Below are 19,607 nucleotides of genomic sequence, written 5' to 3' on the forward strand. Positions count from 1 at the left end.
ATCACGTTACCCCTCCCCCCCGAACAGGCACCCCAACCTTCCAGAGGAAGCGCTAGTGCAGCGACCAGGACACATACCCACATATGGCTTCCCACGTGCAGACAATGGCCAATTGTGTCTGTAGGCCTGACCAAGCTGGAGGTAACACAGGGATTCGAACCGCCGATCCCAATGTTGGTATGCAATGGAATAGATCGCTACGCTACCTGGATGATCCCACAGGAATTCTTTTAAAGCAACGCATGTCTGATATGCTTGGTTGCTGAATAAGAATAAGCCTTACTATGAGACCCAGCAAGTGTTTCGTTTAACATGCATATTCCATATGATTTTCTAAATGCAATCACACCATTCTCCTGTCATTCAAATTTTATTGAAAAAAATTAATAATAATAAAAAAATGTTAACAGCTAGACAGCTCGGATTGAAGCAAGGCAATTTCCGATACATTTTCATGCCTCAAATCATTGTCAGTTTCAGAAATGGACACGGTAAAAATATGTCTTGCTTTGATACCCGACCCTCTACATCTACGAAAGCCAAACCCAGCCCGAGCTGCACACACAAAAGACACACACCTGCCCAGGAGGCTCCCTGAGGGACAGTGATGAAGTGACGTCTGATCTGCCCAGGTCTGAAGTGGACGTCTGTGAAACACACCTCCTGATTACGAATATCACTTACTCTGCCAAGAGAGAAAGATCGAACTGTCAGATACTCATGCACACACACACACACAAACATCCTAAAACATCAATTTTGTGGGCACCTACTTGGTTGGGATGATAACTGTGATCGGGACTCGGAACAAGGGACCAGCAGAGCCAGGGGCTGCAGCATCATAGCCACACACCTATGCACACACAGAAACATCACTTTAACATTCATACTTGGACTGGCAATAAGCTGAAAAACAACATCTTGATATTAGTTTTATATAAGATAAACATGATATATATGATAATGTGGGAGTGCAGGAATGAGGAGACAGAGAGATCGAGTTGAGTCAATTCCGTTTACTCGCCATACAAAACGACGCCAATACAGCACAATCTCTCATGGCAACCAGCTAACCACTAGGCTGCTGCAAACATGGCTCACCCCGGAAACTCTAAGCAGTGCCTACGTCAGCACTCTGAAGGTCTGCCTTAAAGGAGCAGCAGCCCCAGGTGAATCTACCCTCATTTGTGTATCACCACAATATACTGTATATCTTTATGTCTCCATATCAATGCATTCTCTCTGAAATGCCTTCATCGAATGATTTATTTTGCAATCAGAACCATAATTCAGACTACCGCCTTTATTAAACGCAATCATAAGATAGGAAAACTTGGAAGTTAAAACACTGTTGTAAAGCATGCTGGCTGAATGGCATAAAAAAAACATTTAGAAACAAAAATACAAACAAAAAATTTCAGGCAGTTTTTCCCAAACATGAATGTACAAATTTTCGGGGTGCTTACTGCGCAAAGAATTTACGACTTGGTAAATTATACCTAGGGTTGATGGTCTTCGAGGGAAACAATCGTGACTTCCAACACTATCTCTACATATATGTTGTAAATTAGCAGCCATAATACTGAGCAGTTTTCTAACCCAGCCACTGAGGATGCACAAGCCAGTGCATTCTTAGTGCCGGTCTCAAGCCCAGATAAATGGGGAGGGTTGCGTCAGGAAGGGCACCCAGCATAAAACCTTTGCCTACTCAAATATGTGAATCATAAGTCAGATTCCATACCGGATCGGTTGAGGCCCGGGTTACCAATGACCGCCACCAGTACTGTTGGCCAGCAGGGTGCCGGTGGAAACTATGCTACTGTTGGGCGAACGAGAAGGAGAAGGGGGAGGGATGTTCAGAGGCAGCGGGAGAGGAGGAAGGGTAGGAGTGTGGAGGCGAGAGTCGGAATTTGGAATGATGGCACTATGACAATACTGAGCAGTCCTCCGTGTGTCTTCGAAATGCTGCTGAAATTGTGTCTGCCACTGACATCATTGGCACATGATCTATGAATGTGAAACTTGCTTCCTGGTTTTTCAACAGGCTTCACTGTGTTGCTTTTTTGCATTTTCTTATTTGACAGGAAGTGATGGAAACGGATGATCTGCCGTGGCGACCCCTAACAGGAGCAGCCGAAAGAAGTAGTAGTAATATAGACCCATTGTTATTCACATTTTCTTATATAATGCATCCTATTGGCAAAACCCTCTGTGAGCTTAATGAGACAGAGGTCTGGCCGGGTGGTACGCTACCACTAGGGCTGGATCCGAATATTGCAACTATTTGGATATTCACTCGTTGGGTAGGTATTCAGTTTTTAATTTTGGGATTCGGATATTTGGGGGTTTTTTTTGTTTTTGTTTTTTTAATAAATGTAGGCCATCAATAAAGGTGAACTCCAAAAATACATTTTGTCAGCACATTCTTGTACTATATTCACACTTTTTAATTGCACTGTATCTGTAAACCATATAGGCACAGCTGAAAAAATGGAATAAAACAGCAGGCAAAATTGTGAATTTGGTTGTAAAAGTTGTTAAAATTGAAATAAAAACTAAGTTAAAAAAAAAAGTGGAAATCTATACCATCTCAGCCTGGGTGCCTGACATTCCCCTCACTCACAGCAGTGACGTCACGCTTCAGTTCACCTTGGCCGTTAAAGGGAAGATGCCGAGGATCTCTGCTGTTATTACAATTCTGCTACCTTGTTCTATTTATTGCAGTTCGTTCATTTACTTTTCTTAATGTACTGTGTTGGTAATTGGTAAAAATAATAATGTGTATTTCTGAGTGATGTGTGATTTCTTTGTCAGAAAAATGCCGGAGTATTACACTTAGTCCCACCGTTACGGCTATCTCATTAAAAGTGTTGTTATAACAGAAATATGCCTGTTTTGTATCATTGTTTGGCTCTTGTTAGGGTCAGGTTGTAAAACGTTATAGACTTAGGCTAATAGCTTAGAGAATTTGGAATTGGTCCCCGGGTGCTGCAGTGCGGCTGCCCACCGCTCCTAGATGCAGAGGACAAATCTTGTTTCAATGTATGAGAGTACTGAGAAATGAACATAAAGAAATTATAAATAAATATAAATCTTATTAATTCAGGCATCTGATTAGGATGCCTCCTAGGCACCTTCCTTTGGAGGTTTACCAGGCACGTCCAACTGGGAGGAGACCCCAAGGTAGACCCAGAACTCACTGGAGGGACTACATGTCCAATCAGGCCTGGGAACGCCTTGGGATCCCCAAGGAGGAGCTGGAGAGCATTGCTGGGGAGTGCCCTACTTAGCTTGCTGCCACCGTGACCCAACGCCGGAGAAGCGGCTGATGATGAATGAATGAATGAAATATAAATCTTAAATTTTTCAGAGCTAGTATGCTGTTTCTGCGCCTCCGTTTCACGGCGCTTTGTTGGGCGTTGTCTCAGATTCAGAGCCTATTATAATGAGCATTTATATAGGTCAATTATTTATCTGTGGTAAGAAAAATTGTCAAAAGCTGTTATGTCACAAAAAGTGCATAGATAGGACCTCGTTCAACCAAATCCCTCAGGATTACAAACCTACATAAAACACACCGAACCTTTTGGAAAAAAAATTCTGTTAACAAATAACACTGTAAAATAACAGAATCCTTAACAATTACTGCCTTTATTTAAACCAAAAGACATGCGCTGCAGCGCTATGCCATCCATCTCAGCCGAGAGCGGAGAAATGTCTGGCTGAGTCCTTCCCGAGTCATGTTCACCCACCCGAGTTAAAAAAGGACCACATATCCCACTACCTTGTACACACACACACACACACACACACACACACACACACCTCCCTACCTCTGTATAGTGCAGTCCCTCCTTCAGCCCCATAGGATCGATTCGGACATTGACATGACGACACTGGTTCATGAGCTCCAGGTGGGAGGGGCACTGGACCCAAGGGGCTGCACATGTGAGGGCCAAGTGAAGCTGAAGGGATATTCGCTCACTGTTGTCTGTAACGGATATGCAGGGCACACCAGGCAGAAAACGCAGCATGAAGACCAGAGAGGAAAGAACGTTTTGCTTCTGTGTTTCTGTGTGTGAGCATGTACGTACCTATGTTCTCAGGGAAGATGGGTTCGATGCCCACTCCATGATCTGAAGGTGCTAGAACGTGCGCGGGGTCCCTGAGGTAGATGCCTCTTTGTGTTCCCACTGTTACAGAGAAGCCAATCTGGCTTGTGGGTAAAGAGTCATGCTGAGTGAGGTAGTCTAATGCCCTGTCCACCTGAAAAGCGAGAGAGAACCAGAACCAGAGGAGGAGAGGAAGTGAAGTAGGCAATAAGGGAGGAAACAAGAAAAAAAAAATGATTAAATGCCTCCCAAAAAAAAAAGAAAAAAAAAAGCCTGCGAAACAACTGCCATAAAGTTAACAGTAAAGTCTTTCCAATAGCCAAGTTACCTGAATGATTCCATGCCCCTGTGCAAACACCTCAATGTCTTCAACTTTCAGAGCTGTGTTCTCCAGGGCTCTCCTTACTGCAGGAACATAGGGACTGATTCCGATCTGCTTCAGACCTGTATCAGGTACACACACACAGAAACACACACATAACACGCAAGGCTCTGCATATGCACCCACATGCAGAAACTATCTCATTTAAAAGCTTTAAAAAAAAAGGAGACACAAACCTGATAGGACAAGTGCAATGCCACCACAGGCATTGGGGGATGACATGGATGTCCCGTTCATCAGTTGGGTACCGCGAAGGGTCCAGTTGGGTACAGATGCGATGGCGCCCCCAGGGGCACTGATGCTGACTCCCAAGGCCCCGTCTGTACTGGGGCCCCTGGACGACCAGGTGTACTGGTTGGGAGGCAGCTTCTCCCTCAGGGAATACTCAGCCACCATCATGTCTGGGGTCACGTAAGCTCCCACTCCTGCAAACAGGTGAGTGGGTGAGTGGGAGTAGGGTGGGTGCGTTTCTGTTAGTGATCAAAATTTGTATTTTTCGCAGTTGGGCAAAAAAAACAAAAAACTTAACTGCAAATTTGGCTATTTTCCTTTCATTACCTAAACTGAATGACTATGCAACTCAATTTAAGCTTTGGGAATGCTTCAATGTTCCTGCACAAATAAAAAGTGATTTACAACGCCTGTGAAAATGTAATGTTTGGTTATAAAATGGTCAAATCATAACGATTTTTTCACTTCCCGTATAGTCAGCGCCTTTGCAGATACCCGATTTTCACTGGAGAGTGACAATAATTAACACAGTGAAACTGACTAAGTTTAATGGTAGCCTTGGTATGACAAAATGGCATAAAGGGACAGGTGAGACATGCAAAAATGTCAAGCCCCCCCCCATAGACAACATACCTCCACCTCACCACTCCCACCCACTAATCCACTCATTAGAAAACTGATGTTTCGCGTGTGTGTGTGTGTGTGTGTGTGTGTGTGTGTGTATGTTTGTGTACCAATCACACTGCTGGTGGTCCCTCCAGGGCAGCCCACTGTGGAGAGGCAGGGCCCATTGTTTCCTGCACTTGACACAAACATCACGTTGTGCTTTTGTACAGCCTCTGTTATCACCTCGCAGATCCTCCTAGGAGAGAATGGAGGGTGGATTCACAACCGTAAGTAATGAAAACAAATAAAACACTTGATAACAGCCACACACAACTGCACACACTCACCCTGAATTGGGCCAGTGGGTGGCTTCGCCATAGCTGTAGTTTACCAGGTCACACTTGTGGTTGATTGCTTCAATCATCTTTGAGAGAGGGACAAATGAGATAACCATACAGGTAGAAAGACAACAGGGGAAAGACCAATGACATCAGCAAAGTGAGTAAAGAAAAACGAAAAGATGAAAAAAGGGGTGGCCTTGCTACAGCTAATCTTAGAAAGCATACCGCACGGATGAGTCCCGTGCCCGTTTCCATTGTGCTGAGGCGAGTGTCTCCGATCTTCAGAGCTAGAATTTGAGCCCCAGGGGCAATACCATTGCGCACCGGCTCGTCTGGGAAGTAACCTGCAGCAATGCTCGCCACATGTGTGCCATGAGCACCTTCCAAAAAAAAAAGCATGTTAGACTGCAGGATTATAATATAAACGTCTACATTACCACATTTTCTCATCCAACAGACAATTTTATCTATAGTAACTAATAAGACAATAAGCAATTAGCAGACATCGTCATGTCTTACAGCACTGAATCGTAGTCATATCTTAGCCAAAAAGTGCATGCCAATTGTTAAAGTTAAGCTGGATAACATCACAAGTTAATGGAACAGTCAAACTTGGGAGACAATCTATAGAATACGGTAGGTCTGGAAAAGGATCTATACATTTATCTGTACATTATACAGTCATTTTGTCAGCCATTATCAAGTATTAGCTCAAACCAAACAAATGTGTTGTTAGTTCTGGACCGCCTCACCTCCACTGGTGACAATGCAGAGCGTGTTTCCCTCATCGTAAATATTGATGGAGTAGTTCAGCATTTCAGCATTTCCAAGTGAGGCATACTCCTGAGACTCTCTGTAGGAGCTCAGAACAGTGCACTGAGAAAGCTCCCCAACCTCTGAAGTGTCCACAACAGCCCTAAGGGGTACACACAGCAGGGAACAAAGTGAGGGAGAAATCTAATAATCCCAGCCAAACTGGAAAATGTCAGGCGATGAATTCCAGGATGAAGGAAAGAAGAGACACAGTTAAGAGTAAGAGCCTATAAGCCAAACATCCTCACAAAGTCACTACAACATGAATTTATTTCAGTCAATGGTGAGGGACTATCCCTGTGTGCTCACCTCCATGTGACGCCATCGTGCCAAAGCACACAGTCATAGACGGGCCCAGGATCACTGTACTTCTTCTCTAGAGATGCCAACAGCTCTGACTGACACTGAAGCTCTTCCTTCTGCAGCTTTTCCAACTAGAGACAAGAATCACGGTTGTGTTTGTGTGTGTGTGTGTGGGGGGGGGGGGTAAGGGAGAAGGGACAGATTAGGAAACAATGTAATACTACAGTTAGTAATTACTATACACCGATCAGCCAAAACATTAAAACCACCTGCCTAATATTGTATGGGTCCCACTCGTCCCGCCAAAAAAGCTCTGACGAGTAGAGGCAAGGACTCAGCAAGACCTCTGAAGGTGTCCTCTGGTATCTGGCACCAAGACATTAGAAGCAGATCCTTTAACACTAGAACGACCAAGGCAGTCATTTTGACGGTTTTGGATTTTTAAAGTTTAATAACTTTGTGAAAAAAAGATACAGACCTGCTGATCCCTGAATGCTCCTAAAATTGCGCATATTTGCATTAAAATTATTTTTGGATCAATTGCACAAAATAAAAGTTATGATACAATCTACCTAAAATGACCATTTGCGCATCATGTTACTATTTACGACATGTGTTGGTCATCTCATTTCCTTCGCGAAGTTCATTGCTCTGTCCTAGAAACACACTAGCGATCTCCAGTGCAGAGTAATAGTCTAAACTTGATTTTTGATTATTGCCAACGTGTCTGGTTACAGCCGCCGTTTCAGACGTAGCACGACTACCACTGAGGCATTGTAGTATTTACAGGCGTTGGACAGAGATGATTTTAAATTGTTTGAAAAATAGTATTAAAGTTGTTAAAATGTTAAGTTTGCTGTCAGTCATTTCCTAACAGACATATTAACATATGCAATGAATTAATATCTCAGTTAGGTATTTATTGTGATAGAATATAGAGTTTGAAAACCGGCAGTCATTTTGACCACCCATAGACGTTTTAGGTAGGAGTGAAATCCCGGTCGTTCTAGTGTTAAGTCCTGTAAATTGTGAGGTGGGGCCTCCATGGATCGGACTTGTTTTTCCTACACATCCCACAGATGTTCGAGCAGATTCACATCTGGGGAAGTGTGAGGCCAAAGCAACACCTTGAACTCTTGTCATGTACCTCAAACCATTCCTGAACCATTTTTGCAGTGTGGCGGGGCGCATTATCCTGCTGAAAGAGCCCACTGCCATCAGGGAACACCGTTGCCATGAAGGGGTGTACTTGGTCTGCAATAATGTTTAGGTAGTTGGTACGTGTCAAAGTAACACCCACATGACCAAGGTTTCCCAGCACAACATTGCCCAGAGCATCACACTGCCTCCGCTGGCTTGCCTTCTTTCCATAGTGTATACTGGTGCCATCTCTTCTCCGTGTAAATGACGCACATGCACCTGGCCATCCACATGACAAAAAAGAAAATGTGATTCATTGATCCATGGTCCAGTTCTGACACTCACATGCCCATTGTAGGAGCATTCGGCAGTAGACAGGTGTCAGCATGGGCACTCTGACTGGTCTGCGGCTATGCAGCCCCATATGCAGCAAGCTGCAATGCATTGTATTCTGAAACCTGTCTATCATAGCCAGAACTTAACATTTTCAGCAATTTGAGCTACAGTAGCTCTTCTGTGCGATCCGATCAGACGGGCTAGCCTTCGCTCCCCGTGCGCATCAGTGAGCCTTGGACACCCATGGCCCTGTCGCTGGTTCACCAGTAGTCCTTCCTTCAACCAATTTTTGTAGGTACTGACCACTGCATACCGGGAATACCCCACAAGACCTACCGTTTTGGGGATGCTCTGAGCCAGTTGTCTAGCCATCACAATTTGGCCCTTGTCAAACTTGCTCAGATCCTTATGCTTGCTCATTTTTCCTGCTTCCAACAAATCAATTTCAAGAACTGACTGTTCACTTGCTGTGTAATGTATCCCAATGCATGACAGGTGCCACTGTAATGAGATGATGTTATTCACTTACCTGTCAGTGGTTTTAAAGTTTTGGCTGTTTGGTATATGTAAACAGTAATGAATAGCCACAAATTAATCTGACCTGTGAGGGGGAGGGATGAGATAGATCAAATTCTTCTGTGCTACGGCTGACCTCAGCAAGCGTTGCTCTGTGTAGTGGGTCCCACATCTTCTCCTTACGTTCTTTCTAGTTGACAAAAGAAAGTCCCTTAGTTCATCATTAGCCTTGTCAGGTAATAAACAGAAGCCTATGTGATTTCATCCATTTCTCAGATGGATATCAATAATATTCATTCATTTTTCATAAATTTGTTTCATGCTTTTATCTGTACCCAACCTGTATTCTCTCTTTGAGAGCCTTAGGGAAAAACTCGTAGCCATTTTTAACTCCAATGCGATACTTCTCTGATGGGTTGACCCAGGCAGGAGAGATCTGTAGGGAGGGAGGGAGATAATGAGTGAATGAGTGACATAAAAAGAGAGAAGACAAAAAAAGACACAAGGACAAATTACAGATACAATGACAGAGAACAAAATCATAGAAGTTGTGTCATGATCCGTTCTCCATCCACCAATCCATTATCCAAACCGCCTATCCTGCTCTCAGGGTCGCGGGGATGCTGGAGCCTATCCCAGCAGTCATTGGGTGGCAGGCGGGGAGACACCCTACTTAATGTTCTGAAGAGAAAAAGTAATTGTAGTATCTAAGAAAACATGCAAATCAATGAGGGCTGCAGACCTTGAGTGTTCTACCAGAAAGGCCGATTACTGTTCCATCTTTGGGTTCCACCACTGTTGTCATGTTTACATCACCACTTCCTGTTGTGTCAATGATATCAATAATCTTTGGCTTCCCCTCAGTTGTGACCTGAAGAGAAAGGACAAGAGGAGCAAACAATTAATAATCATTCACCAAAAACACTGGATTGGTTGCTAAATGCCTATATTGTATCTGTGAGGCCAGGGATTATTACCAGTACACCCAATGAGAAACATCAGTTATAGACAACACCCATGGGGTGAGGGAAATGGTTGAAAATCTGAACTTCATAGCTAAATCTGAACAAAATCCTGATTTAGCAGGAACAGTATTACATAGATAATGAATCCTTAATTGGATGATACCTCTGTGATAAACCACCCCCCACTATGACACTTGGGTTGAAAAGGTTATACTCACGCATACACACACACATTGTCAAGGAAGTATAATAAAAAAAAACGTGTCAAGGGAGTATAATAAAAAAGCTAAGAGAAAAAGAACAATCAGAGGGTGTGAGGAGAGACTGGGAGGCAATGGTGCAGTGGCCAATCAGAAGAACCAGGACGAATCCCGGTGGGCCGGTGGGTCTGTAGTCCAGTTGGATGAGTCACACCGGGGTGTAATAATTTAATAAATTGTTCAAGTTGCTGTGTGAACAGGCTTATTGCCAGTGTGTTTGCCAGGCTGGAGCCTCTGTCTCTTTGTCAATGTTACAGAACACTCACACAGACCTGACACCCCCTCAAAAACAAAACAAATCCATGTGAAACCCTATAGGGGAGATTTGAGTGGCCCCCCATCTCCATTTGGCCCAGCCAAGTTGTAGTCCAGAAGGTATTAACAATGATGCTGCTGATGATGATGAAATTGAATGTGTCAGCCCTGTGATGGACTGGCGGCCTGTCCAGGGTGTCTCCCCGCCTGCCGCCCAGTGACTGCTGGGATAGGCTCCACCATCCCGCGACCCCAATGGAATAAGCGGCTTGGATAATGAACGATGAAATTGAAGATTCGGTTTAGGTTAGCAGCACACAGTGGGGTCGAGGGCCAACATGCTAAGACTGTTTGGCAAACAACAGTCAAATTATTTATTGGTTGGGGGCATCCAGGTGGTTACCTCCGGCTTGGTCGGGCGTCCCTACAGACACAATTGGCCATGTCTGCGGGTGGGAAGCCAGGTGTGACACGTGGGTTTCTGTTTCCCAATATTTAGCAAGGAATGGCATGTGGACAGGAACCACAAACGAACTAAGCTCCGGATACATTTACATTCGCCACCAAGACCATTGCGTGATCACTGAATTTCATACCATTCAAATCGTGACTTGGCAGTTATCTAACTTCAGGACCTGGCTGTATATAACAAGTCTCCAAACCAACTAGCCAAATTAACAGCGGGTACAAACATGTTATGGCAACCACGTGTATTTTTAGACTGTAATAGTAAAGCCAGAGTGATAACTAGCCAGGTAGCATTTTAACCCTGTATTACAGAAAACTTCCCTATCCAAATAAACATTTACCCGGCTAATTGAGGTGACTAGCACCAGCAATAGGCCAGATATCTACCATGTTGGCGAGTAATGACAAGACCCCCCCCCAAAGTAAATACCCCGATTTGTACAACGTGTCACTTGATTTTTCCTGACAGATAACTGTGACATTGAGTCCTGCGCTGTTAGCTAGTCCGCTAACGGGATTGGTATTACCGTATTTATCTTATTTATTCGCTTGCGTACCCCGTTTTTCGCGTGAAATACAGTTTTATTCTGCGCCTTGTATATACATATATGCGTTCCAGATATCACGTTTTAAAATATATTTTGGCACAGTTTAAGCCGTTTGTTCAATATATTTTCTTCGCCATTTGAACGCACTTCTCAGCAAAGATGTTCCCCTTCCGGGGTTCATAAAGCATCCGTCTACTTATCACCGTCTATCGGGCCTGTTACCAAACTATCATAATCTAGCCAGCCTCCATTCAACGTAGCTTACAGAAGCTAGCCTGTGAATGAGCTAACGTGACTAGCTAGCCTGTGACTGGGCTAACGTAGCGTAGCATTCATTGAAGGCAGCAGACGCATTCTAGCCCATTACCTATAACTAGCAAACTAGCGTCGGCTCATTGCTAACGTTAGCCGGTGGGCGAAACACAACCTACCTGCATGCCCGGGGCCCCGGGGTCCACGCCGGTGTCGAGTATAGCGATGAGGACACCCCGTCCATCGTGGTCGGGGAACCTGGTAAGGTAAGACGCGGCGCCGGTCTCCTTTTTGGGAAGCAGACCGTGGAAGGGGAACGGCTCCTCGGTGGAATGAGCAGCCATGGTCACAAGGAGTGCCAATGAAAACAAAGTGGCGAAATGGGGGAAAGAGTGACACCAACAACACTCAGTGAGGGATCTTCTGGTAGGTCGCTTTATTGGTGGTTGGCGTCCGAAATGTTGCTTTACCGCCACCTACTGAAATGTAAGAACTTTGCAATACTAGTTATTTACATTGCATACACGGCGTTGTCCATTCTATAACCACCAGGGATGGGCAACATGACCCAGTAAAGGGCCAGTGTGGGTGCAGGTGTTTGTTCCAACCAAGCCATTATACACCTGAGTCTACAAATCCAGGTCCTTAGCAAAGCCTATTGGTTGACTAATAGACTGAGGTGTGGAACTGCTTGGTTGGAGCAAAAAACCTGCACCCACACCGACCCTTTCAACGTTCAGATAGCTCCTGCCAGCGTCCAGCACCAACTTGATTCTCCCCGACTTCCATGGAAATGAATGCCAAAAATCTTTGTTTTGTTGTTTTGGCCATGCAGATATTCTGGTCAGCTCCGTTCCTTTTCTGCACCGGTTCTTTTTGCACTTCTACCATCTCGTCACCTCTCTCCGTTCTCTCGGCAGCTTAAGCATACGGCAATCCCATTTCTGCTCTCATCTTATTCACTTTCTTTTCCTTAATACTTTTTGGACCCCGTATCACGGTTTCCCCTTGCAGTGCAGACGCTTATCTTGCGCTTTCTCAGCTTTACAATCTTTCACATTGCAGCTGTCCCTCCTGCAGCTTCTGACTCCATTACATACTACAGCAACATGTCCATATTCTTGACAGCAAAAGCATGTGAGAGGGGTTCTGTCGTGGCCTCAACCTGTAACTCACATAATCAAGGCACACTCTTTCCGGCAATTCCCCTTTAAAAGTCAAACACAAAGACTTACTGTCCTCCTTCTCCCCTTCTCGTAATCTAGTCATCCTTCTTGCCTCGCATACACCTGCAACATCCCGAAATGACACAGCCTCTACTGACAGCGGCATGCCACTTATCACTCCCTTCTTCTTTGCTTTTAATCCGTGTGGGAAGCAAGTCACAGAGATACCTTCTAAATACCTGGATCTTAAGGGCTCTATTTCTCTGACGCTTTGACATACAATCAATGATAACCACTTCTACTTATCCTGATCGGTCGTACATCTCCAAGTTTTCCCGACCTCATGTGGGTCCTTTAAATTCCCGTCTTCTCTTGTCACGGCTAGCATCCCAACAAGATACGTCTCATCTGTTCCCAATGACTGACTAGCCTCCCTTGAGCAATTTGGTGTATTCTTCTTACTTTTCTTATTTTCTAACCCGCTTTTGTCCTCATTTTCTTTTTCGCTCTCCGTCTCAGACTCCGACATCATTTCCCGTAAGAAGATGGTGGCGCAAATTCACGTTCGAAGCGGCCTCACCCAGTACCGGTGTGGGAAGATGGCGGCGCGAATTCACATTTGCGGCGGCCTCACCCAGTACCGTCGATGCAGTGTTGTTGTCCACGTCTGCGTCTAAGTTTTTGACTTCGTTTGTTGGCTGGGAGAGCTGGCGCTGGATCGGCTGCGAGAGCTTGGTCTGCTACGCTGTGGGCCCAGGGACCGCAGCCTTGCCCGGAGCTGCACCCGAGGAGGTAACACCGAAGGCGGTCTGACAAGACGCGGAAGCGGGGCAGGCTAAGCTAACTGCTAGCCCATGCAGACCGGCAGTTCCGATAACACTAAGGGCGATCTGGCGGCGGCCTCGCCTGGCGTTGACTGGCGTTTTTTGATGTCGTCTGTGGAGTGCGGGGAGGTGTGTCAAGGGTGTCTGGCTGGGAGAGCTGGCGCTGGATTGGCTGGGAGGGTTTAGTCTGCTTCGTCCGGTTGCCACAGGGACTACAGTCCCTGCCTGGAGCTGCGCCCGAGGAGGACAGGACACGTAATCGGGGCAGGCTAAGCTAACCGCTAGCCCATGCAGACCCACAGCTTCCGACAGTCTTCCTGGCTGGGGTTTGTTCCCTTGGATAGTGATTTTTTTTATTTTTTTTAGTTTGGATAAATGTGTTCGTTTGACTATGTGTGTTCTTGTAGTTCTTGAATGTGTTTTTGTCTGTATGTTGCACTGCTGTGGGCTGGGGGAAACGGCATTTCGTTTCATTTCATGGGCGCAAGTACATGAGGTGAAAAGACAAATGAAGTGTTCCTGATTGCTGAGGTTGACGGACGAGATCAGGCAAGAGTCTCCGCGGACTATGATGTTTGTAGATGACATGGTGATCTGTCGTGAGAGTAGGGAGCAGGTTGAGGAGAGCCTGGAGAAGTTACAGACAAATCACTCTTTACAGAGGTGGCGATGTGCACTGGAGAGAAGAGGAGTGAAAGTCAATAAGAGCAAGACGGAATACATATGAGTGACCGAGAGGGGGGACAGCGGAATGGTGAGAATGCAAGGAGTAGAGGTGATAAAGGTGGATGAGTTTAAATACTTGGGGTCAGCTGTGCAAAGTGACGGGGTGTGCAGAAGGGAGGTGAAGAAGAGAGTGCAGACAGGGTGGAGTAGAGTGTCAAGAGTGATTTGCGACAGAAGGGTACCAGCAAGAGTTAACGGGAAGGTTTACAAGACGGGACTGAGACCAGCTATCTTGTGTGGCTTGGAGATTATGGCACTGACGAAAGGACAGGAGGTGAAGCGGGACGTGGCAGGGTTAAAGATACTAAGATTTTCGTTTGGGATGACGAAGAAGGACAGGATTAGGAATGAGTATATTAGAGGGACAGCTCAGGTTGGACGGTTTGGAGACAAAGCAAGAGGCGAGATTGAGATGGTCTGGACATGTGTGGAGGAGAGTTGCTGGGTATACTGGGAGAAGGATGCTGAATATGGAGCTGCCAGGGAAGAGGAAAAGAGGAAGGCCAAAGAGGAGGTTATGGATGTGGTGAGGGAGGACATGCAGGTGGCTGGTGCGACAGAGGAAGATGCAAAGGACAGGATGAGATGGAAAAGGATGATCCGCCGTGGCGGCCCCTAACGGGAACAGCCGAATGGAGAAGAAGAAGTTTCATATTAGGGAGCTCTCTCATGACAGGAATGGACAGGGGGGGTTCCCTCCCTCTGAAGTCACTGTGTACTCTCCCCTGGCCACAACAATCACTGCAGTGACATACAGTTCCAGGTGTGACCCTTAGGCCCGACAAGCCAATGATAGGGAGGAATCACACTCACGTCAGTGCCCCACGGGCAGTGCCCACCTATCTCTCGCCATATACGGTATGGCACCTGAGATTGAGGAAACTGACGAGGCGTGTGCGTCTCTCCTTCAGTTGCACACTCCAACAATGGAGCTGATCGGGGGGGGGGGGGGGGGGCTTACCTCTTTCCTTCTACCTTCTCTGGCCCGCACCTGTCTCTCAAACTGGAGCGCTTTGCATTCTTGAGCCTCAATTCGCAACAAGTTGATCATTAAAACACACCAAAAAGACCAATTTAACAAAATCATTTTAATGTCCCCCAAAATTTGATGAAAACACACAATTGAAACACACCAAAATTTGTTCTCAAGCGCATCCTGTGACACATAGTCCAGGTGGCCCAGCGCTGGACAGAATTAACACTAGGTGGCGGTGCAGCACTGTCATTGCTCGCCCCCAGTGAAGCGTCATCCGCTTTGACTGCTAGTGCCCTCTTTTACAACGACTCCAACTGCGTTGGCGCGTTGGCCTGTAACATACAGACTCCGCATGTTAGTGTTGAACTTTGCTGGAGCCAAATCAAATAAGCAAAACATGGTGACCATGATGTTTGATCACTGTGCCAGTTCTTATGGATCTGAAAGCTGCACCTTGTTAAAAAATTTGCTCCCTCCCTTTCACTACTGTAAACTACTAATAAGACACGTTAGTCCCTAGCTAACGGGTCGGACCCTTTGGCCGAGCGGTTAGTGATGTCTCCTTGTGGTGCAGTACACCCCGTATCGGTTATTTTCTTGCCCGGTGCGGGATTCGATACGGAGTGTATTGCACCACAAGGCGACATCACTAACCGCTCGGCTAAAGGGTCAGAACCGTTAGCTAGGGGCTAACGTGTCTTATTAGTTGTTTACAGTCGTCACCCTCCCCGGAAGCGCGCCCTCGCGCTTTGTCATTCCGCGCTCCGAAGAGACTTCTGAGGATCTGCACACTTCCGGATCCCACCGCTGCCACCAATGTAACCGGTTATTTTCTTGCCCGGAGCGGGATTCGATACGGGGTGTACTGCACCACAAGGCGACATCACTAACCGCTCGGCTAAAGGGTCAGACCCGTTAGCTAGGGGCTAACGTGTCTTATTAGTAGTTTACACTGCTTATCTATTTTTTTTTCTGTGGGCCCCTGTTTCCAAATTGCACACGCAGCTGCTCACACACCTATGGAAATTTTAGAGACCCCAATGCAAACGCCACACAGATGGGCTGGACTCAAACCCGGGACCCGCTTACTGTGAAGAGACAGTGCTAACCACGAAGCCGCCGTGTCACCCTTTGCTTCAGAAAGTGAAGGTGGGGCGTCCGGGTACCGTAGCGTAGCTGTCTATTGCGTTGCCTACCAACACGGAGATGGCCGGTTCGAATCCCCGTGTTACCTCCGGCTTGGTGGGGCGTCCCTTCGGACACAATTGGCTGTGTCTGCGGGTGGGCAACCGGATGTGAGTATTGTGAAGTTATTAGGTGTAATTCCAAGGCAGCAATGTCATGCTTAAATTCCTTTATTAATGTAAACTACTAATAAGACACGTTAGTCCCTAGCTAACGGGTCTGGCCTTTTAGCCGAGCGGTTAGTGATGTCGCCTTGTGGCGCAGTACACCTCGTATCGAATCCCGCACCGGGCAAGAAAATAACCGGTTACATTAACTTATTCAGCTTCCATACTGGACAATCGTAACTTATCTAAAGCGATTCTACATTTCCTGGGTTTTCTTCGTCTTTCTTTCAACCCACAACCACTTACAACAAAATGAACCAAGAGCGCCCCTCAGCGAATACGCTAAAACAACCTCAAATTACAGCACAAGAAGCATCGCATCCATTAAAACCGTAAACATCACAGGTGTGTGTCCTGGTCGCTGCACTAGCGCCTCCTCTGGTCGGCCGGGGCGCCTGTTATGGGGGGGAGGGGGAACTGGGGGAAGAATAGCGTGCTCCTCCCACGCGCTACGTCCCCCCTGGCGAAACTCCTCACTGTCAGGTGAAAAGAAGCGGCTGGCGACTCCACACGTATAGGAGGAAGCATGTGGCAGAGGGGGTGGAGCAGCGACCGGGACGGCTCGGAAGAGTGGGGTAATTGGCCGGATACAACTAGGGGAGGAGGGGGAAGGGGGGGGGGGAGTCAACATAAATTATACCTACATTAAATTTACAAATGAAATATAACAAAGTTTTTGTCGTCGTGTTTTTCCACTCATGCCGTGTGACCCAACGTCCGTGTGACGTTTTCGGCAGGAGGTTAGACAGATGAGCTTGAGGGGGACAGATGAGCTTGAGGGGGACGGATGAGCTTAAGGGAGACAGATGAGAGCCATTAGCATGCCTCCTCCCTGTGTTGGTCAGTCCTGTTTCTACCTGAAAGCGCTTTGCTGCACCACTTATTATGTTGTTTGTATCTTTAACTATATGCAGCAATTGCATTAGCAGCGAGTGGGGGGAACAGCGATAGCGGTGATAGATGTAATAATAAATGTAATAATCCGAACAATAATGATGCTGTCAAGCATTGATGTTGACGTATTGACTGTGTACCTAGACGAGAGAAAGCATCCCGGTATGGCTGTTGTGCAAATACAACTGACTTGACTCGACTCTCCGTGTGCTATGGCACACGCATTGTCACAGTAATTCTTATTTCTTTTCCATAATGCCGGGATTAACTTTGCACATGTCACACGCCATCTGCTCAATTCACAATTCTCTCTTGTCTTCCTCTATCTTTCCGACACACACAAACAAACAGAAGGACACATGCTGTCATCGTCCATGTATGTGCTTGTGGTATTAGATAACACAAGAGCCGCAGTAGGAAAGGACAGTTTTAAGTGTGTACTGTAGTTATTTTTAGTGTGCCCATGCCCTCACTCCCTCCTCCGGTTGTTGGCCTGGGTGTATTAAACAGTGATGAGCATCCTTCCACTAATCTGCTTAGAATCAACATCTGTCCCCTCTTCCTCTAACTGTCAATGGCTCAGCATTGTCACTCAAACACACTCAACACATTCATGCCTGGTCACACACACACACAGGCACCAACACATTTGTGCCGTATTTATTATCCCTCCCCTCGCATATTTGAGCCCCCCGTTCCTCTTGTTACTTGAGATTTAGAAAGTCACCAAGGATCTGCTGTCTTTTTGCTGTTTCAAACATGCACCCTGCACACACACACACACACACACACACACACGGCTGGCGTGGTTCACCACAGGGCGTAGCCACCGCAGCACACAGCTTAGCAGAAATAAATGCATGTCACAAATGTTTTTCGAGCATTATTTCTCTTTGTGCCGCTGCCCGTAGAGCTGCATGCGTTCTTCTCATCTCCGCCCTTCCCTTGGGTGCGAACGCGAGTTTGCTCGTTGCATCCTCGGCTCCTTCAGTGTTGACTTCAGTGGCGAGCTCGTGAATTTTTAAACTTTGTGTCTCGGTGTCGTGGTGGGTAAGACACTATTAGCCCAGGCGAAGCCCAGACAGCCACTGCAGAGAAAAAAATGTTCTTAATTGACTTGTAAAAAAAAAAACAAAAAAAAACCAACGTTTACAGAAAAGAGAGCGTCACACCCACATGCCGGCGTTGCCAGCCGCACCACAGAATGTCAGCTGGGCCCGCTACAGGATGTGGTCCATGAAGGGGCCTTACAGTATGACTTTCTGTTTGCTGTTATCTAACACATTCCTGGGCTGGGCCTCAAAATGATACCGACTTATCGGCTGCGTATAAGCGTAATATCACACATCCCAGGTAACGATACCTCGGATAATACTGATGTAATTTAGTCGCAAGTTATACCAGAGAAACGACGAGCAAAGCACTGTGCCGCTGTAAACTGTGCTGCGGCGGGTTCGTTCAGTGTTCGTCGATATCCATTACAAATTACACCGCACACGTTACATTCACGTGCAAAACCCACATACCCATGGATATGTATTGCACATCAGGGCTGTTTATGTGAGGAGGCTCTGATGTCAGGTGTTGTGGGTTGTAGCAGGCTGACAAGAGGCGATGACACACACAGCCTAATTAGATTTAGGGCTGTTCTAAAGGAGTCCTGGCTAATCCCACGGCGCAGGCCAATGGCTGTGCCGGGGGCTGATTTGCATTCCCAGGGAAACGGTACAACTGCTCCTCAGTCCCACATCACTGCAGGGCTGGGCTTGGCCAGCTGGCCTTGCCGAGCGCTTTGAGACCAAAGTCGGGCTATTTTGAGGAATGTGGTCATACGGTTGGGGTGAGATCACGGACCTGTCCCCGAGGAGCTTAAGCACGGGGCAGAGGATGACTGCGCCGTTTACCTGGCCAGACATATGCCGTCCAGATCGTGTCAACTTCGCACGGCCATGTCCCTACCCACCCGTTTAACTGTCAAAGCGTACCCAAATTCAGCAGCAGCGAGGAAGTGAAAGCCAGCTATTCATGGCCTCTTTAACCTTAAGCGGTGTCTGGCCCGTCTATCTGGCTGCAGGGGCCCCGGCGTTCGAGTTGCGTCGTTGAATGGAATCATTTGCATTTTATAACGATTCATAAAGATG

The 19,607-nt window shown here is 46.5% G+C and overlaps 1 protein-coding gene across 1 annotated transcript in view; it reads right to left on the minus strand.

Annotated features, from left to right (window-relative positions):
* Nucleotides 1-11,915, minus strand: part of tpp2 (tripeptidyl peptidase 2) — a 28,772-nt gene extending 16,857 nt beyond the window's left edge. Inside the window, exons 1-15 of the mRNA XM_056278172.1 lie at nt 11,708-11,915; nt 9,523-9,651; nt 9,121-9,216; nt 8,866-8,970; nt 6,795-6,919; nt 6,425-6,588; nt 5,898-6,052; nt 5,679-5,755; nt 5,460-5,587; nt 4,671-4,919; nt 4,441-4,556; nt 4,095-4,266; nt 3,834-3,991; nt 774-853; nt 579-685 (exon numbers count right to left, since the gene is read on the minus strand). Coding sequence (XP_056134147.1) covers nt 579-685; nt 774-853; nt 3,834-3,991; nt 4,095-4,266; nt 4,441-4,556; nt 4,671-4,919; nt 5,460-5,587; nt 5,679-5,755; nt 5,898-6,052; nt 6,425-6,588; nt 6,795-6,919; nt 8,866-8,970; nt 9,121-9,216; nt 9,523-9,651; nt 11,708-11,872 — 2,026 coding nt within the window. The 5' untranslated portion in view covers nt 11,873-11,915. The remainder of the gene's footprint in view (nt 1-578; nt 686-773; nt 854-3,833; nt 3,992-4,094; nt 4,267-4,440; nt 4,557-4,670; nt 4,920-5,459; nt 5,588-5,678; nt 5,756-5,897; nt 6,053-6,424; nt 6,589-6,794; nt 6,920-8,865; nt 8,971-9,120; nt 9,217-9,522; nt 9,652-11,707) is intronic.
* Nucleotides 11,916-19,607: the final 7,692 nt, after the last annotated feature.

The sequence above is a fragment of the Lampris incognitus genome, chromosome 4 (genome assembly GCF_029633865.1).
Source record: "Lampris incognitus isolate fLamInc1 chromosome 4, fLamInc1.hap2, whole genome shotgun sequence".
Classification (NCBI taxonomy): Eukaryota; Metazoa; Chordata; class Actinopteri; order Lampriformes; family Lampridae; genus Lampris; species Lampris incognitus.